Source organism: Myxine glutinosa, unplaced genomic scaffold (assembly GCF_964187855.1).
Source record: "Myxine glutinosa unplaced genomic scaffold, kmMyxGlut1.1 SCAFFOLD_107, whole genome shotgun sequence".
In the NCBI taxonomy this organism is placed as follows: domain Eukaryota; kingdom Metazoa; phylum Chordata; class Myxini; order Myxiniformes; family Myxinidae; genus Myxine; species Myxine glutinosa.
In genome coordinates this window covers 456,548-474,994 of record NW_027616358.1, presented here as the reverse complement: position 1 = coordinate 474,994, position 18,447 = coordinate 456,548, and the positions used below count along the sequence as shown (strand labels likewise).

General features: G+C 42.9%; 1 protein-coding gene across 1 annotated transcript in view; it reads right to left on the bottom strand.

Annotated features, from left to right (window-relative positions):
* LOC137413552 (gamma-aminobutyric acid receptor subunit pi-like) overlaps nucleotides 1-16,265 on the bottom strand; it is a 112,139-nt gene extending 95,874 nt beyond the window's left edge. The window contains exons 1-4 of the mRNA XM_078768666.1: nucleotides 16,201-16,265; nucleotides 14,528-14,628; nucleotides 11,123-11,190; nucleotides 8,243-8,460 (exon numbers count right to left, since the gene is read on the bottom strand). Of these exons, the coding sequence (XP_078624792.1) occupies nucleotides 8,243-8,460; nucleotides 11,123-11,190; nucleotides 14,528-14,628; nucleotides 16,201-16,259 (446 nt within the window). The 5' untranslated portion in view covers nucleotides 16,260-16,265. The remainder of the gene's footprint in view (nucleotides 1-8,242; nucleotides 8,461-11,122; nucleotides 11,191-14,527; nucleotides 14,629-16,200) is intronic.
* Between the last annotated feature and the right edge of the window lie 2,182 nt (nucleotides 16,266-18,447).

The following is an 18,447-nucleotide window of genomic DNA, read 5'->3' as shown; positions in this document are numbered from 1 at the left end:
TTACTATGCCCTCTCTGTGTTGCATCAGCAGCATGTAGGAACATCCGACCATCTGCCTCTTCCTGAGTGCACGGGGAGAGTGATTCTAGATCAATGCGTGGTGGAGCAGTAAGAACCTCTGTATCAAGTGTGACAACTAGCTCCTTGCGCTGGTCTTCAAATGATTTGATTGTTTCATTGGAAAGGAAGCTGAAGAGTTCACGCTTGTTTTCATCAACTCGAAGAAAGTTCTGCCACTGTCCAGGAATTGCAACTGAGGTATCTACTCGTCGGCGAACCCCCTTGCCACGCTTTTCACGGGTCATGCTCTTAAGGCTGTCGGGTAGGTAACGGTCCCACACCAGATCAAGTCGGGTTGCAGATTTGTACTGTGAGAAAACAAATGGGATGAAGACCTTTTCGGCATATTCGCCAAATGTTTTGACTGTGCCAACATCGGGCTTTAGCTTTTGAACAATTACTGCCCCGTCAAGTATGACACATGTCACCTCTGGCATCTGTGTGCTTGATGGTGAAAGTTCCTCTAAGCAGTCCAAAAGGTCGCTCTTTGTACCAGGTCGAAGCTTCCCATCCTTGGACAGAGATGGAGGGAAAGATTGATTTTCATGACGGAAAAATTCATCCAGGTTTCCCTCGCGGGTTTGACAGGCAATATAGAGGCGAGAAAACAGTTGAACATCACTCTTCAATGAGGCTACCTTGTGTTTATCTGTCAGCTGGTCTGTTACTGATGAGCTGCCAAACAGAGAGAGATCTCGCGAGATCACGGCGAGGTCACGTCTTTTCGAAGCTGTTCCATGCGCTCACGCTTTCGAAGCTAAGTGATCTTTCACATTTGTGTTTTTGTCGTATCTTTATCTTTCTTTCGGTGCATGTACCTATTGGGGTGATTTTAATAGGTTTCTTGGTGTTGGTTTTTCATACCTGTGTACAGAATCGTCGGTTTTTTCGTATCGTGAATTCTGAGGCCTAGTGTAGTTCTAGTAGTAGTAGGTAGGCTACCGTGTCCTCAGACCTTGGCTTGAGGCTTTTGTTTTTTGTCTCAGCGCTTCTTCGATCGCGCTGCAACTACTTTCGGTCTCTGTTTTTCACGGTCTTTTCACCCATACTCCCTTGTTTTAAAATCTCAAAAAAAACCAAAAATTTTTTTCCCTTCCCTGTTCTTATCCGCTTGTGCGTTCTTATTTGTTCTTTCGTTCTTCGTTCTTTTGCTCTTTCATTCTTCGTTATTTGTTCTTTCGTTCTTCGACCACGTTGTTCGAGATCACGTGATCAAGTTGTTAATACATGTTTCATCTGTCCCCTGAAGAACTTTATTATTATGTCATATTCTATAACACTTTTTTCTACTTCTTCTATAAAAGGATGCTTTCGACTTGCTCACCAATTCTATTCATTCAAAAAAAAAATTCCATTTCTTACAGTGCATCTTTCATTCATTCCCTAAACTCTCCAGAACTCCACCCATCCTTCAGCGTCCTCAAACGTATTTTTGACTCGAATGTTTCAAGAAACTCATTTTGCAATAAATGTTCGTTTCCCATAAATCGTACACTTTTCAAAATCCAATCACACCCCTCCCCTCCAAATCTTCCCCATCACCCATCTCTGTCAAATCTTCCCCCTTGCCCCTCCCCCCAAAATCTTCCCAAACACCCATCCCTTTCAAATCTCCCCCGCTGCCCCTTCCCTCCGAAACTCCCCCCACACCCCTCCCCTCCGAGACTCTCCCTCACTCCTCCCCTCCTAGACTCCCCTCTCACCCCTCCTCCTCAAAGCGTCCTCCCCGCTTCTTCCCCCTTCCAACTTTCACCTTCATCTTCCTCAACCTTCTGCCTCACTCTTCCCCCTCCTCAAATAACACCTCACTGCGCCTCACCCAAACACCATCAAACCTTTTGTCCGCCCCATTCTTCCCTTTCTCCAAGCTATTCTGTAATCTCTGACACACCTGCAACAGCTCTCCCTACCTCTTCCTCCTCTTCCACATCCTGCCCTACCGCCCCCCCCCCCCCCTGTTCTGTATCCGATGCTGCCCCTTCCTCTTCCTTAACAGTATGGACCTCAAACATCCGGGGCCTTCGCTCAAACTTAACTGATCTCTCCATACAGGTTGCTTCTGACAAACCAGACGTGATCTGCTTAACAGAAACCTTCCTCCTTCATGATGTCTCTGATTCCTTGGTATCTCTCCCAGGTTACTCCCTCCTCCGGTATGACAGACCTGAGCCTCGTCCTGGAGGTGGGGTTGCTATCTTTATAAAAAACTCTCTTCCTCACTCGCCCTGCACTGCCCTCTCTCCACCTCACCCCCAGGAATACCTTTGGCTACGGCTTCCCCTTCGCTCCCACCTTTTGTTCATATGCGTGTTGTACCGTCCACCAAACAGTGATGACTCCATCTACATCTCGCTGTCTGATAATATGGACCAACTTCTATCTACCCATCCCAACTCTCTCTTCCTCATATGTGGTGATTTCAACTGTCACCATGCCAGTTGGCTGGGGGTGGGTACCTCTCTCACCAGCCATGGCTCTTCAGCAAAGGACTTCTGTGACTCACTGGGACTGACACAATCTGTCAATTTCCCAACCCGGATCTCAGTCAACGGAGAATCTTCTCTTCTGGACTTGGTTATGACTAACTTCCCTGAAAATGTCTGCTGCTCTTCTTCTGCTCCAATCGGCTCTTCTGATCATGTGCTTGTTAAAGTGGACATCTCTCTGACCATTTTCAGAGAGCCTCCTCAGCGTCGACGAGTCTGGCATTTCACTCAGGCCAACTGGCACGGTCTTCAAGCAGCCATCAATCATCTGGACTGGTCTCCCATCTCTACTGCCTCTGACATCAACTCATCCTGGGAATTCTTCCAAAGTAAATTGCTCTCTCTCATGCACAGATTTATCCCTTCTCGTCTTCAGTTGTCATACCCTTCCTCCCGTCCATGGTACACGGATTCTTGTGGTGAGGCTATTGCCCAGAAACAACTTGCTTTCGTCTCATGGAAAGCAAATCCAACAGAAGGAAATCTCATTTCCTTTCACAAAGCCCGAAACAAGTGTGTGTCCACCCTCAGGAGAGCCAGGAAACAATATCTCTCCGTCCTCAGGACCGAACTCTCTTATCTGTCTCCCTCTTCCAAATCCTGGTGGCGTCTGGTGAAATCTGTTTCTGGTGTTTGTTCCCCCTCCATCCCCTCCCTCACCTTAAATGGCCACACGGCTGACCCCGCACGTGAAAAAGCTGAATGCCTCAACTCTGTGTTTGCCTCTAAATCTTGTGTCCCAAACCCATCCCTCTCTGTACCCACCGTACCCAGTCGTACCCAGCTGCTCCTGGACTCTGTGTCCTTTCCTCCTGACAAGGTGGAAAAGTTTCTGTCAACCCTCGACTCTGATTCTGCAACTGGACCTGACGGCATCAGCCCACGGGTCCTAAAATCATGTTCTTCCGCTCTTTCACTCCCCCTCTCTGTTCTCTTCACCCTCTCTTTTGCTCAAGGTCATCTTCCATCTGCTTGGAAATCTGCCAACATCACCGCTTTGCACAAAAAAGGTGCAAAAACAGATCCCAGCAACTACAGACCAATCAGCCTTCTCCCAATTATCAGCAAAGTCATGGAATCCATAATTGCTTCAGATATGAAATCTTTCCTCTTCTCCAATGGCTTGATCTCTGATCATCAATTTGGTTTCAGACCTGGACACTCCACTCTGGACATGCTGCTTCTGCTTTCTCAACAATGGATGGAGGTCCTCAATGCCAAACAGGAAATTAGAGCAGTCTCCCTTGACATATCACGTGCCTTCGATACGGTCTGGCACCCCGCTCTGCTCACCAAACTCTCCTCTTTTGGTATCCATGGAAATCTCCACGCATGGCTGGCGGACCTCCTCTCTAGCCGTAGTCAACGTGTGGCCGGCCCTGAATGGGTTTCTCTCATCTCCTCTTCCTGTTCAGGCTGGAGTTCCCCAAGGCAGTGTTCTGGGCCCTGTGCTTTTTCTGGTCTTCATCAATGATCTCTCTGGTGTTGGGCTAGCGGCTAGGGTGCCGGCTTAGGATCCAAGGATCCTGGGTTTGAATCCCTCCCGGTCGATCGCTGAATTAACGCCAGGGGGGTTGACTCAGCCTGTCATCCTTCCGAGGTCGGCTAATTGAGTACCAGTTTACTGGTAATTCCCTGTTTGTCGTTAAAGGCGGCAAAAAGGGTTGGCGTCAGGAAGGGCATCCGGCCGTAAAACATTGCTTCAAATAGGGGACCGAAAAACAACAACAACCACGGTTCCCGAAAAAGGCCAACCCCCGCTTTGCAGGGAAAAAATGGCCTCTAAAGGTGGTTTGTATCAATGATCTCTCTGACTCTCTTGAAAATCCTCTCTATCTCTTTGCTGACGACTCGACTCTCTGTCGCTCCATTCTTCATCCCTCAGATCGGCAGTCTGCAGCCTCCTCACTCTCTGCAGACCTTGACAAAATCACAGACTGGGCAAACAAGTGGAACATGTCTTTCAATCCTGACAAATCTCACACTCTTATGATGTCTCTCCGAAAAGACCGACTGGACAACCCTCCCATCCACTTTCTGAATAATCCTCTCCAAGAAGTTCTGTCACTCAAGCTTTTGGGTCTCACTATCTGCCATGATCTTTCCTGGAAAAACCACATTTCAAATCTGGCCTCCAAAGCCAGTCGCCGACTGGGCATCCTCCGTCGTGCGAAGTCCTTCCTTGGCACACCTGAGCTCCTCACCACATACAAGGCTTTCATCCGCAGCTCAATGGAATACTGCTCTCCCCTCTGGGCTGGTGCTCCTGCCTCACACCTAGCTCGCCTTCACGCTGTTGAAACCAAAGCATTCAGAATCATTGGAATCTCCCGCGATGAAGCTAACTCCAAGGGCCTCTCACTCACTCACCGCAGGCAGGTTGGTGGTCTTTCCGTCTTCTACCGACTCCTCTCTGGCCTTGCCCCCCCCAGCTCTCTCTGGGCTCTGTCCCGCAAATATTCCTACAGGTCGCACAAGATCTGCCTGCAACCCTCTTTTGGTTAAACTGCCAAAATCAAGACTCTCTGCTCACCTTCACTCCTTCATTCCTCTTTTCTCCTACCTCTGGAACAAACTCCCTCACTCTCTTCAATCCCACTCCACCCTCCAAGTCTTTAAAACAGCTGTTCACCACCATCTCTTATCTTCCCCCATCCAAAACCTTGATCTTTTCTACCCCCGCTAATTTCACCCCAATTCCACTTTTTGAAATACCAACTTTTGTCCTGGAAGTCCTTGGTGTCCTTGTGCTTTATACTTCTCCCTCCCCCCTTCCCACGCCTCCTCCCCCCAGGCCCTCTCCCTTCCACACATCTCCCTGCTCTCGGATGTTGTGTGTGTGTGCTTCCCCTTTTCTCCCCATCTTGTCTTCCGCTCCCTCTTTTTGTGTATTTTGTTTGTCTGGTCGATTTGTTTGTGAAGTTAATGTTAGCTCTTTCACGAGCCTCGAGTCAGTATACAAAAAAAAAAAAAGAGGTAACTTTTTGCGTGGGACGACATCATTCAAAGGCTTTGAGCGTTCAATCAGCCTCTCTTGCACAAATGACTCCAGAGCCTCCTTTCCCACTTTCTGCATGTCTTTCACACTTTGTACGACTGATGCACTTGCTATATCCTTTGTGTCAAGAACCAAAAGGTCAGCGGTTTCTTCAAGAAATGGATTACCTAGCTCCTCGATAACTGATACAAGTGATCTGACATGTTTGTCAAAGGTCATCTGGGTGCTTTTATTCTGATCATGATGCAGTGATGGCGCTTTGCTTTCATGTTGCTCCTGTGCAGTCTCAAACTCATCAATCACCCTTGAGACCTCTGGACCTGCAACCATCCATCTTTGCAGAGCATGGGCATTGTCCAGCAGACCCACAGCTCCTCCATCTCCCTTGATACGTGCATTGTTCTGTTCATGTGCATGATCTGTAGCAATTGAAGAAAATTTGCGTTGGGTCTTTTGTACCGTGAACATGCCAGCTCGGAAATTATCCAGAACTTTAGGGTGTGTCTTGTGCAAGTCCATCATATCATGCAAATGGACTGTGACCCATCTTGCACAGTGCGTATGGTCAAGAGCAACGAACCACGGAAGAAGCTCCCATAAAGCATCTAAGTACATTTCAAAGTCAGCCTCCCTCAATGAGCGCACAAAGGTCAGGATGCTGTTCTCCAATGCCATCGTGAGACTCCAGTATTGGAACTGTGGGTGTTCCAATATGTTGCCATTGGATTTTATGTTACCATTGGATTCCTAGACCCTAAAAATGTAGGTATAGGCACCAACCATTTTGATATCTGTTCTAATTATGGAGATATTCATCAAAATAGGTCTTGTATGACGGCCATCCTGAATTTCAAGATGGCCGCCATATGGGGTGAAATTGGGGATGCCCCCTGGACTAAAAATCTTTCTTTTCGGGTATTCTAGCCATGTGCCAAGTTTCATGCTTTTAAGGGAAAAGGCACAATCGATCCGAATTTTTTAGCTAAGCCGCCCAGCTATTTGTATTTGTGACCCTCAATATTAAACAAGGTTCAAATGATTTAGGATCGAAGACAACCATTTCAAATGGTATACATAATACCTTCTACTTCTACCAGTAATACAAAATATTGGAGTTAAATAAAAAGATGCACACCATTTTGGACAACCCACATATGATCTGCGATCATTTATGATACATCTTTATAAAACATGGTCCTTGAAGGCCAAGGCCTTGTAATACAAGATTCTGCTGGTTCACTCAAAATCTTCCTGTCTGAATTGTACTACAAATTGTAAGCATTGGCCTGGGGTCCATGTTCTACATGGGGTCGCAGGAACCAAGAATTACCAACGTCAATGTTACCAGAGAAATTCGCCAGGTAATCAAAAAAATGGCCGCTTCCAATATAACCGAGGCAGGCTGTCTCCAGTGTCTCATGCCAACCTGCCAGGTTGCCCACCAGGCGACATTCCTGTTCAACAAGCTACACACTTCTGTGCCAGTGCAGTCATTAAAGCAATTTACCAAGATAATACCTTGACAATAGCGACCCCTCATAGAGAGTTTCGTAAGCGAACCTCTATGTCTATGGCAATTGCATGTACTAGGGCATGCCCGTACTATATCTATATCTAAAATTATATCCCCCCCCCGCCCCCTCTATTTACATGAAATGGTTTGGTCCAAAGCGAACGGCTTGCGAGTGGTGACAATCCCCCCCCTCTATTTACATGCAATGGTTTGGTCCAAAGCGAACGGCTTCCGGAGTTTGGTAAAGAAATCGCCATCGCGTGCACAAACGCGCAGGAAAGCGAATGAAACGCAAATTCGTTTTTATTAGTTGTAAAACATAGTTTAACGCCAACATAGTTTGCAAACGTGAAATAAATGAATACGCTCTCAAATGTGCCATCCGAGGCAGAGTGTGCCCGCCACGTTCGGCACACGCGATCGTTCGCTGCTCTCTGATTGGTTGAATCGTTTTTTGGACATAGCTCGGTAAGTAATTGTCCGATTAATATGAAACCTTGAAAAGGCACATCCTCGGGTCCCCAGCAATATACCTGGCAAGTTAAAAGTATATCGGACCCGTGGTTGTCGAGAAACAGCGGTCACAGACAAACAAACGTACAGACAGAGATTACTGGAATTATAGATAGATATGTAAATCCATTCAAAATTTCACTGTCATTCCACATTCCCTTGGGAACAAAATTTCATGTTGTCATTTCAAATGTCCCTTCCATGATCCGCCATCTTGTCCCTTCCACGATCCGCCGTCTTGCTCACGTGATCTTGCGCGACCGATAAATTATTTTCACCTGGTGATTAAAATCAATAAATTACAATACAGTACTGTACAGAACAGATTTTGATTTCGAAACCGCTCATCATTTACGCCAGCTACACCGACTTATTTTTCCCACCAGCTACACCAGCTTCAGTTTTCCGCCAGCTACACCGACTTCATTTATGATTCCAAGCCCAAGATCAAACAACCTCGCCTAGCTAGGACTAGACCTACAGATGTTTGCGAGGGCTGCGTACTCGATCGACCGACCATCGTCGACATAGCTCTCGCTCTACGCAATGCGTATTTTCATATTAATATTATGAAGAGCCTCAGGCCTACAGGTTACTTACAGGTTACGTTACGTAGTTGTTGGACAGGTTACGTCATGCAGTGGCAATTACAGGTAGTTGTTGGATACTTGCCTTAGGGCATATAGGACCGTCCCGTTGGGAAAGATCCGGATGAGGCGGTTGTCAACAGTGATGTCATGTAAGAATGACTTCTTGGAGTCGACGATAAACGTATCTGGAACCCAAAGCATTTCGACGAGACGCCCATCCACACTCAGGCTTCTATTTCCGGTGAGAAGTAACCGCTCGTCTTGCCAACGTTGCCTTAAAAAGATGGTCGCGGTGTAATCCTGTTCCGACACAAGGACACAAAACAATTATTGATCATTTGATGCCATTTGATTATCCCCAAAACATTTTTTTTAAATGTTTTTTCTATTATTAGAAATATTGTACTGTCTAAAAAAAAGGAAAAAAACCCTCCCCTCAAATGTGATGTATTCAGTTCAAGTTAACGCATTGAGTGGTTGGTTGGAAGTGGTTCAAATTTCTATCAAAATTATGTGTTGTATACGCAACCGATAAGTTATTAAACATCTCTTAAAAACAAGAGACGAAAAGTTGAGTTGCTGTTCAGCATTACAAAAACCTCACCTGAATCGAACACAGTTTATATTCATTACTTGTCTGAATATTAGCGGTTGGGTCCATCCATTTAAGACTTTAAGTGATAAACATAGAGGTTTTCATATTTATTTAATTAATTACTCTACCTGTACCCAGGGCCGGCGCCAGACTATTTTGCGCCCTAGGCAAGGCCAGCTACTTGCATCCCCTCCCCCCCCCCCCCCCCCCAAAAAAAAATTGCCAACTTCGATTATTAAAAACAGATGTTTTGCTGAAAAAATAAAAAGCAGAAAACTTGAAACTGCTGAATTTATTTTAAATTGCAAGAATAAGTACCGTAAGATGCCAACAGCACCAATATTAAAGGCGCAATATCCATGAATATGGCAGTGGCCATTTTAGTGGCAGTGGCCAAGTTCATCCGTTCGAATCTCACATCAGCAAACAATTAAATCTCCCGCTTTCCTGACGATGATCAATCCATGTGCCCAACGACGAAATGGCGGCAGCGTTTTGAACATGCCGGATGTGACGTATGGGAGAAGGCGCCTGGGAGCAGGCTACGTAATTTCAAACAGGATGTGACGTATGCCACGAAGCGTACATGCTCAAAATTAATCACTTACACTATTATGAACTAGAACGGCACTCAGTAGAGAGCACACACACCTCCACCTGGTTGGCCATGTCACTCAATGGTGAAGAATCACTTAAAAATTCTCGTAGCCGGATCTGAATCCAGATGTTCACCAAAATCTAATCATTTCGTGCTTGTCACATACGCTACCTCTCTGCGAAATTTCGTCCGAATCCGTCGACAAATGTTTGAGATATCTTGTTCACAAACAAATGGACAAACGGACAGATAGGGGTGAAAACATAACCTCCACCCACCTTTGGTGGTGGAGGTAACAATGAACTATTATATTTTCCTTTTATTATGTTTTTTCTTAAAACAATAATTTGTATAAAACTGTGACCCTTTCAGGTTCAGTGATGCGCCCCTCTGATGTCTGCGCCCGAGGCGGCTGCCTAGTTGGCCTAATGGTAGCGCCGGCCCTGCCTGTACCGCTGACAATTACTACAACTACCCACTGATGACTGAATTGAAAATATTTTCAGTTCAGTGCAACTACCACTTTAACAGCCCCAATCGCCACTTCCGTGTCCGGTGAGCCAGGGAATGTTTTTGGTCAAAGGAATTCACGAATCGGCTTGCCAGGATTGGCGATCGACGGAAGGTGACTTGGAGAGGTATTTGTAATTTGTTCAAGGTGCACGTGACAACTTGCTTGGTTTTCATGAAGGACACCGTGGGGTCTATAACATCCACCAACTAATGCTGGAAGAGGGGACATCCATCTTGATGTCCTTTATACACTTTTGACGGGTTTTTTCATATATATATATATATATATAGTGGTAATGTGATCTTTAATGCCCACCAGAGATGCCATCAGATGGACACCTGGCATCATGCCACTCCAAAGGACGGCCTGTGTTTTGATGGAAAACTGCGTTCATAGTCTGGTGCAGATAAGCACCAGACTCAGATTAGCCAGCTCATAATTGCGTAAACTATGTTTGAGATATCCTTCGTGTCCGTACAGGTAAGAGGTAAGTTTTCTTTTCATCATTTTTGTTTTTTATGCCACATTAATGGCACAGAATCAGACAGGTGTTGGATGTCAAGTAATAGTATTTCTATAAATAGTCAATACCGCACAAGCTTTGGGCCTCTCGTGAAAAATGGTTTGTAAGATCTTAATTTGTGTTCACAAGGTTATCAATTCGCTGGACAGTCGATTGTGTGTTTTATGGTGCCCTGCATCATCCAGGACAACTATCGGGGATGCCTCTTCGTGGTGGTTGTACCTCCCAACGCAAGTCGGGGCCAAATCTTCCGCATTCTGCTGCCCGGATTCGTCAGGACAGCACAATCACCGTCAGAGTGCTGATCGGTCCCCATGGACCCACTTGTCTCTCTCTCCTCCTCCTCTCACTCTCTAACTCTAACTCCATCGTGGACCCGACTTTATGAAGACGGGCACCAACCTAGATATGGGGGATCTCTGAGGGTCGCTCCTCGGAGATCAATCAGCTGTCTCCGTGCCACGGACTTGTTCAAGAGAACTGTCCGGGGCTAAACAACAACAACAACAACCCCAGCAGGATGCTCTAGGGGCCTACAATTCACCTCTGCTACTGCACTTGTTGTGGTGTCAGAGATGCATTTTAATGGCATTGGCCTTACATCTGCTGGTTTGTCAATTTAACTGTTAATGTTGCTTTCCTACGAGCCTTAAGTTTGTTTAAAATGAAATCCATGTGAGTTGCCTTTGACGACATTTATGTTGTGATGTCATAAATTACATAATAATTTACCATGTTAATTTCTGAGATGGTGTCTATGCTGGCAATATCAAGACTCATTCCAACTTCCACTGGCTCACCTGGAACAAAACACGACAAAATGTAGCACGCAATTACAGGTAGTTGTTGGTCAAGTAGCAAATATAACTTGAAACTTGTTATTAATCAGCAAGTATGGAAAGGTTTCCCAGGTTGGAACCACACTCAATTTTTTTCTTTGACGGTCACTGCAATTGGAATATATTTCAAAGTATTAAACTTTGAAAGGTCCTAAAAGATGGTGTCGAGGAAACACACTTTCCTTATCTGGGTTTGATTCTCAACCAGGTTATAAACTGCCGGGCCGGTGCTCTGCGGGCAGGACGTTGTATCGAAAGGTGTGCCATCCAAAGGCTGAATGCTAAACTGGGTCCCATCCACTACCATTGATCGTTAGTCGACGACAAAGATAGATAGAGAAGAGGCGAGTTATCGCTGGCACCCTGAACAAATTTCAATTTCCTACCCGAGCCAGATGCAGAGAGGGGATGGGCACCACCGGGTACATGTGCAATCGCCAACATGGCACCCTAACAATCTGCTACATCATGGGACTGATGTTGATGATTACATTTGAGATTGCAATCTCCAATTGGAATCTCAAATTTAATTTAGTTTTATATATTTAGTAATTTTCTTATTTTAAATTTAGAGCAATTTTGGCGATTGTTAAAAAAACAAAAAAACAAAACAAGTACAGGTATATTCAAAGTACACCGCCCCATACCAAATAAATAACATATCCTCCAGGCCCGGCAAAGCCGCCGTGTAGCACTTAGAGACAGTATTGGGAGGGAGAGATGAACAATAATTCATTGATTAATTGCGTAATTAAATAAACAAATAATAAGCGGAAAATAATTAATTTCTTCCTCAATTGGAGAATAGCATATCTAAACCACCAGTGTTTCATCCGAAGCTGTAACTTTTTGAAAATGAAATAATTAGTTAACCAAAAATTAAAGAATTATTTGATCACTTGATTAATCAACAAATAATGAATTGATTAATCAATAAATCAAAAATATCCTTTATGGCTAAATCACTTGTTCAATGTCGTGTCCAAATATCAGCTTCCTAGCTCAAAAAGTGCCTGAGATATTGCCCAGATGAAAAAGAAAATAAATTAGTGATTAATAATTAAAAGAAATAAATAATAATCATAAAAAAATTAATTTCTTAATCAATTGACTCATAGCATACCTAAACCACCACCGTTTCATCCAAATCTGTAATGTTTTGAAAATCAATTAATTAAGTAATAATCGAATAACTAGAACGGCATTCAGTAGGGCACATACCTCCGCCAGACTGAAGTTTATTTTGGATCCCACTGATAGGCCGAATCTGGATTCGGACTTGCACCAAAATCGAATTGGCTTGTTCTTGTCACCTACTCAAATTTGACCTTGAGTTGACCTTTGACCTTTTAAATTCAAAAATAGTTAATTTCCCAATTTAGTGACTCAATTTACAAATGCTATTCAATTTTAATGTCAATCGGATTTAAAATGGCGATTTTACAAATTTGACCTCTAGATGACCTTTGAACTTTGACCTCAAAATCAATAGCTTCTCAATTGGGACGACCTATACAACTTGGTGAAGTTTCCTGACGATCAGTTTCGAATTGTGACCTGTAGGCCAGTGACAAACAAACAAACAGACAGAACCACAAACGCAGCCGACCAATATACGTGAAAAATCTTCGATTTTGCAAGTAACAAGAAATATGTCGTGCATAGCACGATACTTGCGAAATCCCTAAAATAAGTTGTTGGCCTATGATGACCTCAAAAATAATTGGTGGTTGAATTTAGTGTCCAGATATACAAATCCTCTTAAAATTTCAAGTTCATCGGATGAAAATTGAGGATTTTAGAAATTAGGCCTATGTTGACCTTTTGGCCGATGTTGACCTCAAAAATAGTTGATGGTTGAATTCAGTGACCAGATATGCAAATCCTCTTAAAATTACAAGTCAATTGGATGAAAATAAAGGATTTTAGAAATTTAGCCTATGTTGACCTTTTGGCCTATGTTGACCTAAACATACTTGGTGGTTGAATTTAATGACTATATATGCAAATCCTCTTCAAATTTCAAGTCAATCGGATGAAAATTGAGGACTTTAGAAATTTGACAAAGTTGGAACTTTGGCCTCTGTTGACCTATTGACCTTTCAATCCCAAAAACAATAGGCTTCTTGATTAAGACCAACTTTACCATTTAGTGAAGTTTTGTAAAGATTGGGTGAAAATTGTGACCTGTAGGCGACAGATATACAGACAGACAAACAGACAAACAGACAGAATAGTGCACAAGACCAACCAATATACTTGAAAAATCGTCGATTTTCGCAAGTAACAAGAAAGAAACCGGAGTGAAAACTGAGTACTCCCTTCCAGCGCACGTCATCGCCAGGCTCCCTTTGGTGCCCGCCGATGACATCATGCAGTGGCGAGGGATGCATAACAAAATGGAGATATCCATATTGAGATATATCATAACAAAATGGAGATATATCATAACATAATGGAGATATCCATATTGAGATATATCATAACAAAATGGAGATATCCATAATCGAGAGATAACATAACATAATGGAGATATATCATAACATAATGGAGATATATCATAACATAATGGAGATATATCATAACATAATGGAGATATATCATAACATAATGGAGATATATCATAACATAATGGCGATATATCAAAACATAATGGAGATATATCATAACATCATGAGATATATCATAACATAATGGAGATATATCATAACACAATGGAGATATATCATAACATAATGGAGATATATCATAACATAATGGAGATATATCATAACATAATGGAGATTTATCATAACACAATGGAGATATATCATAACATAATGGAGATATATCATAACATAATGGAGATATATCATAACATAATGGAGATATATCATAACATAATGGAGATATATCATAACATAATGGAGATATATCATAACATAATGGAGATATATCATAACATAATGGAGATATATCATAACATAATGGAGATATATCATAACATAATGGAGATATATCATAACATAATGGAGATATATCATAACATAATGGAGATATCCATATTGAAATATATCATAACATAATGGAGATATATGATAACATAATGGAGATATCCATATTGAAATATATCATAACAAAATGGAGATATGCATTATGATAAAAACATTTTCCACTCTGCGATTGATTCGAATTTGTAGGAAACAATCTAATTTTAATCGTCGTGAAAAAGGATGCAATCCATTGTAAATCCCCAAAAAGCGGTTTTAGATTGCACAAGGAATGAGATCGTTGGAGGATAAAACGAAGACTTGCTTACGCTCAAAGAAAGGCCGCAGGTACTTGTTGTAACCCTTCATGAGGTGTTGAATGTTTTGAGGTAAGGCTTTGGTGAAACCTCGTCCGACATGAGTGCTGGGCCTGGTAGATGCACACACATTCAAAAGAAATACAACTACCATCGTCAAAACCTGCACGTCTTGGGACATGGATAGTACTGGGAAAAAACCAATCGAGATCAAAGATGTAATTACATGATTGGGAAACTATACTAACATTCAGAACAGTATATGAGATACAGAAATATCTTTTTCGAGTTTTTGATGATAATTTCCATAATGGTTTGAGAATGTTTGCTGCAGAGGGAAAAATTGTATAGCGAGGAAGATGGAACCCTGATGTTTAATGAGCTTTCTCATGAATAATACCACATGCTCTGGAGATCACAATGAAAGGGCTGCAAGGATAGCCGAGAGCTACGTGCACTCGCCTCTGAGCTTCTGGACCTGTTATGACCCTTGAGTAGAGGGCTCCGGGAACTGACTATTACTCCGGAGGTCCTAATTGTTGTATTCGGCAGGTCAATACTTTCCCCATGTGCGGGTCACGCCATTTAAACAGTCAGATGTGACCGAGCAGAGTTATCATCTGAATGCTGACACAACCTTACACTCCCACTCACCGATACACAGTATGCAAATGTGTGCCAATCCAGTAATGTAATGCAAATTCAAAACAGTGGAATGACTGCAAATCCTTAACTCAGAATAAAGCAAAACACAGGATAAACAACCAAGCAATACAGAAACCATAGGAAAATCCCACTGATTTACTGTGGTAAAGAATAAGTAATTAAATAAAAACAAACAAGCAACAGGACAATGCGGACAATACAATGAAACACCCCACCAGATATCCCTATGTAATTATAAAGGGTTGTGGGGGGGGGGGGGGGGGGGGGGAAGCTAAATAACAAACGAATATTTGCTGGGGTATAAAGAAAAATAATAGGTAAAAGAAAGGAAGGGGTGAGACACAAAAAAAGTGATTATATCTTTTTCATTTATTAGACATCATATGTATGTCAATAAACACTCCTTTTACTCTGTGTGTATTGCATATCACATGCAGCAAATTTTACCTCACTGTGCCATGTATTTAGTTGTATTTAGGGACAGACATCTGTACAAATGTACAAACACACAATGTGTTTTATATGGTAGGTTATCACGTGGGTGCTGAAATAAGTCGGCAGGGGTCTTAGGGTGTATTATGGGTCTAACGGGGTCGCCGCCCAGCCCCTTCAATCTAGGCATCCCATCTGCCAGCTTTATTGATGGACATTAAAGATCCCACAATTTCATTCACAGGGAGTTAGCGAGCCATCACCGACACCCTGAACAAAATAACAATGCCTGCTCTAACCTACAGGGGGTACTGCAGCAGTGGCACAGTGCCCATCACTCCCACAACCCCCAACAAGTGATGGTACCCACAAGCACCACCTCATTCAGCGAGGCCTAATTTTCTCTGTCCTGCAGTTTCAGGCATTCTTTCAGCATCTTGCACAAAATCAATACCATACTCATGATGTACTCACATCACATTATTGTGGCTTAAATATGCAACAGTTGGCACAAAATGGTGTAGATAAAGTGCAAAGAAAGTGCGTAATGTTTGCAGGCCTCGGTCACGATTGCATGTTCAACTTACGGGTGTAAAGTCACCGAAGTCCACAGGAGGACGGTCAGGCTTTGAACAAGGTAGTGCATTTTACATGAACATCTCTGCTTCAAGCTCTGCAAAGCAGACACGTCAAGGTGAAGACAAACCAAACCACACATAGACTTTCAATGAGAAATGTCTGTTACCTTGTATTGTGACAATTTGTGGGAAGTTTCCTCTTGCAAAACGAAGAATGCAACACAGGCTTGTTCATAATACAATCGTGTTCACAATGGAACCCTAATATCCTGTCCTGAGGTTACATTTTAATGAGGATGTGCTGATCTTTCCTGAAAGCCTCAACTAGTTTTCATCAGTTAGAAGTTGGTTAGATTTGCCAAACAAGCAAATATTCAGAGATCAAAAAAGGGTTTCCCCTAAGGTGTGTTACAGATAATGAGGAAGAGGAGTTTGTTGTCAGGGTGATTGGCCTTGGGAAGGGGTCCTCATAAAAACAAATCATCATAAGGGAGTGAGGATGTCTCTTCACGAATGTCTTCACGAATAAATGGTCGGGGCCACGTTTAAGTAACAAAATGGCCACCAGTTGGCCATCTTGGATGTGATCGTGAAAAAGAATTACGTGCATATGTAAACCATCGTTCATCTTACTATAATTCACCAAATGTCCGTCCGTCTGTCTGTCTGTCTGTCCGTTCGAATGTACCGTAAAAACCGCTGAACCGATCGCAATGATATTTTGGGTGGATAATCCTGGCATCTCCAGGAGTAAAATAGGCTATTTAGTTTTCCCACTTTCAGCTTTGGTCTCCAGCATTCTCAGGTTTGGACTCCCGCGTAACATTCGCGTTCGCACAATGTTCATTGTGACGATTTTCTCATTGTGACGATGTTGTTTTCCCGGGTTCTGCACGAACCGCTGCACCAATCGCTGCACAGACTTGGTGACCTCACTGCACAGACTCGATTGGACTTGGTGACCTCGGACAAAGACCTTTTATAAGGACACGGGTTGAATCCCTGCTTGAGAGAATTCCACCCCCCTCCCCGCCATCACGGCCATTTCTCCAACTCACAACCCCACGAGATATGCGGAAAGGACGACCCAAAACCAATTCTCTTCTTTTCGATTCGTATATAAACATCATTAAAAGTAAATAATGACCTCGGGCAAAGTTCAAACATAAGACAGTTTATATAGGCCACGGGTAGTTTATAAGGACATGGATATCCACGGATAGATTATAAGGACACGGGTTGAATCTCGACATGAGAGAATTCCACATAGCTATTTCGGCGGTGTATATGCTAACAGATCGCTGTCTCCATCGATCTTGCCAAGGCCTTAATATCTATCGGCTCAAAATCCTTTTAACTGTTGATTTGGTAATTTTTACAATGAAGGAAACATTAACAATGTTGTTGAAAGTTTATTTTGTGATTAATTTGTGATTAGAGTTATGTTGTTTGGAATGAAAAAAGAGACATCGAGTTCAAGTGAATGACGACATGCCATGATAGTTTCTACTTTCTGAACATGAACTTCGCGGATCGCCATATGCAGATTCGCCACGGACACACGATCGATGTTTCTATGCGTGAACAAACGGGTAGGTTTTTCATGGAAGTCATTCACGAACTTGCTGTCCATGTCTGATGTGCGACTGATGGTGCTACGGAAATGTGGAATATATTGGTCGACCAAATCCGTCTATCCATCTACGGTAATCCGTCTAGTTAAACAGCATTCAATTTGGGACTTTTTAAGCGATCGTTAAAATCATTATTTTATTAAAATTGAAGTAACACCCTGCTCTCTTACACCTCTACTGCTCTGTTACACCTCTGATGTTCTCTTACACCTCTGTTTTTCTCTTACACCTCTGTTGTTCTTTTTCACCTCTATTGTTCTCTTACACCTGTGTTGTTCTCTCACACCTCTGTTTTTCTCTTACACCTCTGTTGTTCTCTTACACCTCTATTGTTCTCTTACACCTCTGTTGTTCGCTTACACCTCTATTGGTCTCTTACACCTCTATTGGTCTCTTACACATCCATTGTTCTCTTACACCTGTATTGTTCTCTTACACCTCTGTTTTTCTCTTACACCTCCACTCTTCTCTTGCACCTCTATTGTTCTCTTACACCTCTGTTGTTCTCTTACACCTCTGTTGTTCTCTTGCACCTCTATTGTTCTCTTACACCTCTGTTGTTCTCTTACTCTGTTGTTCTCTTACACCTCTGTTGTTCTCTTTACCTCTGTTGTTCTCTTAC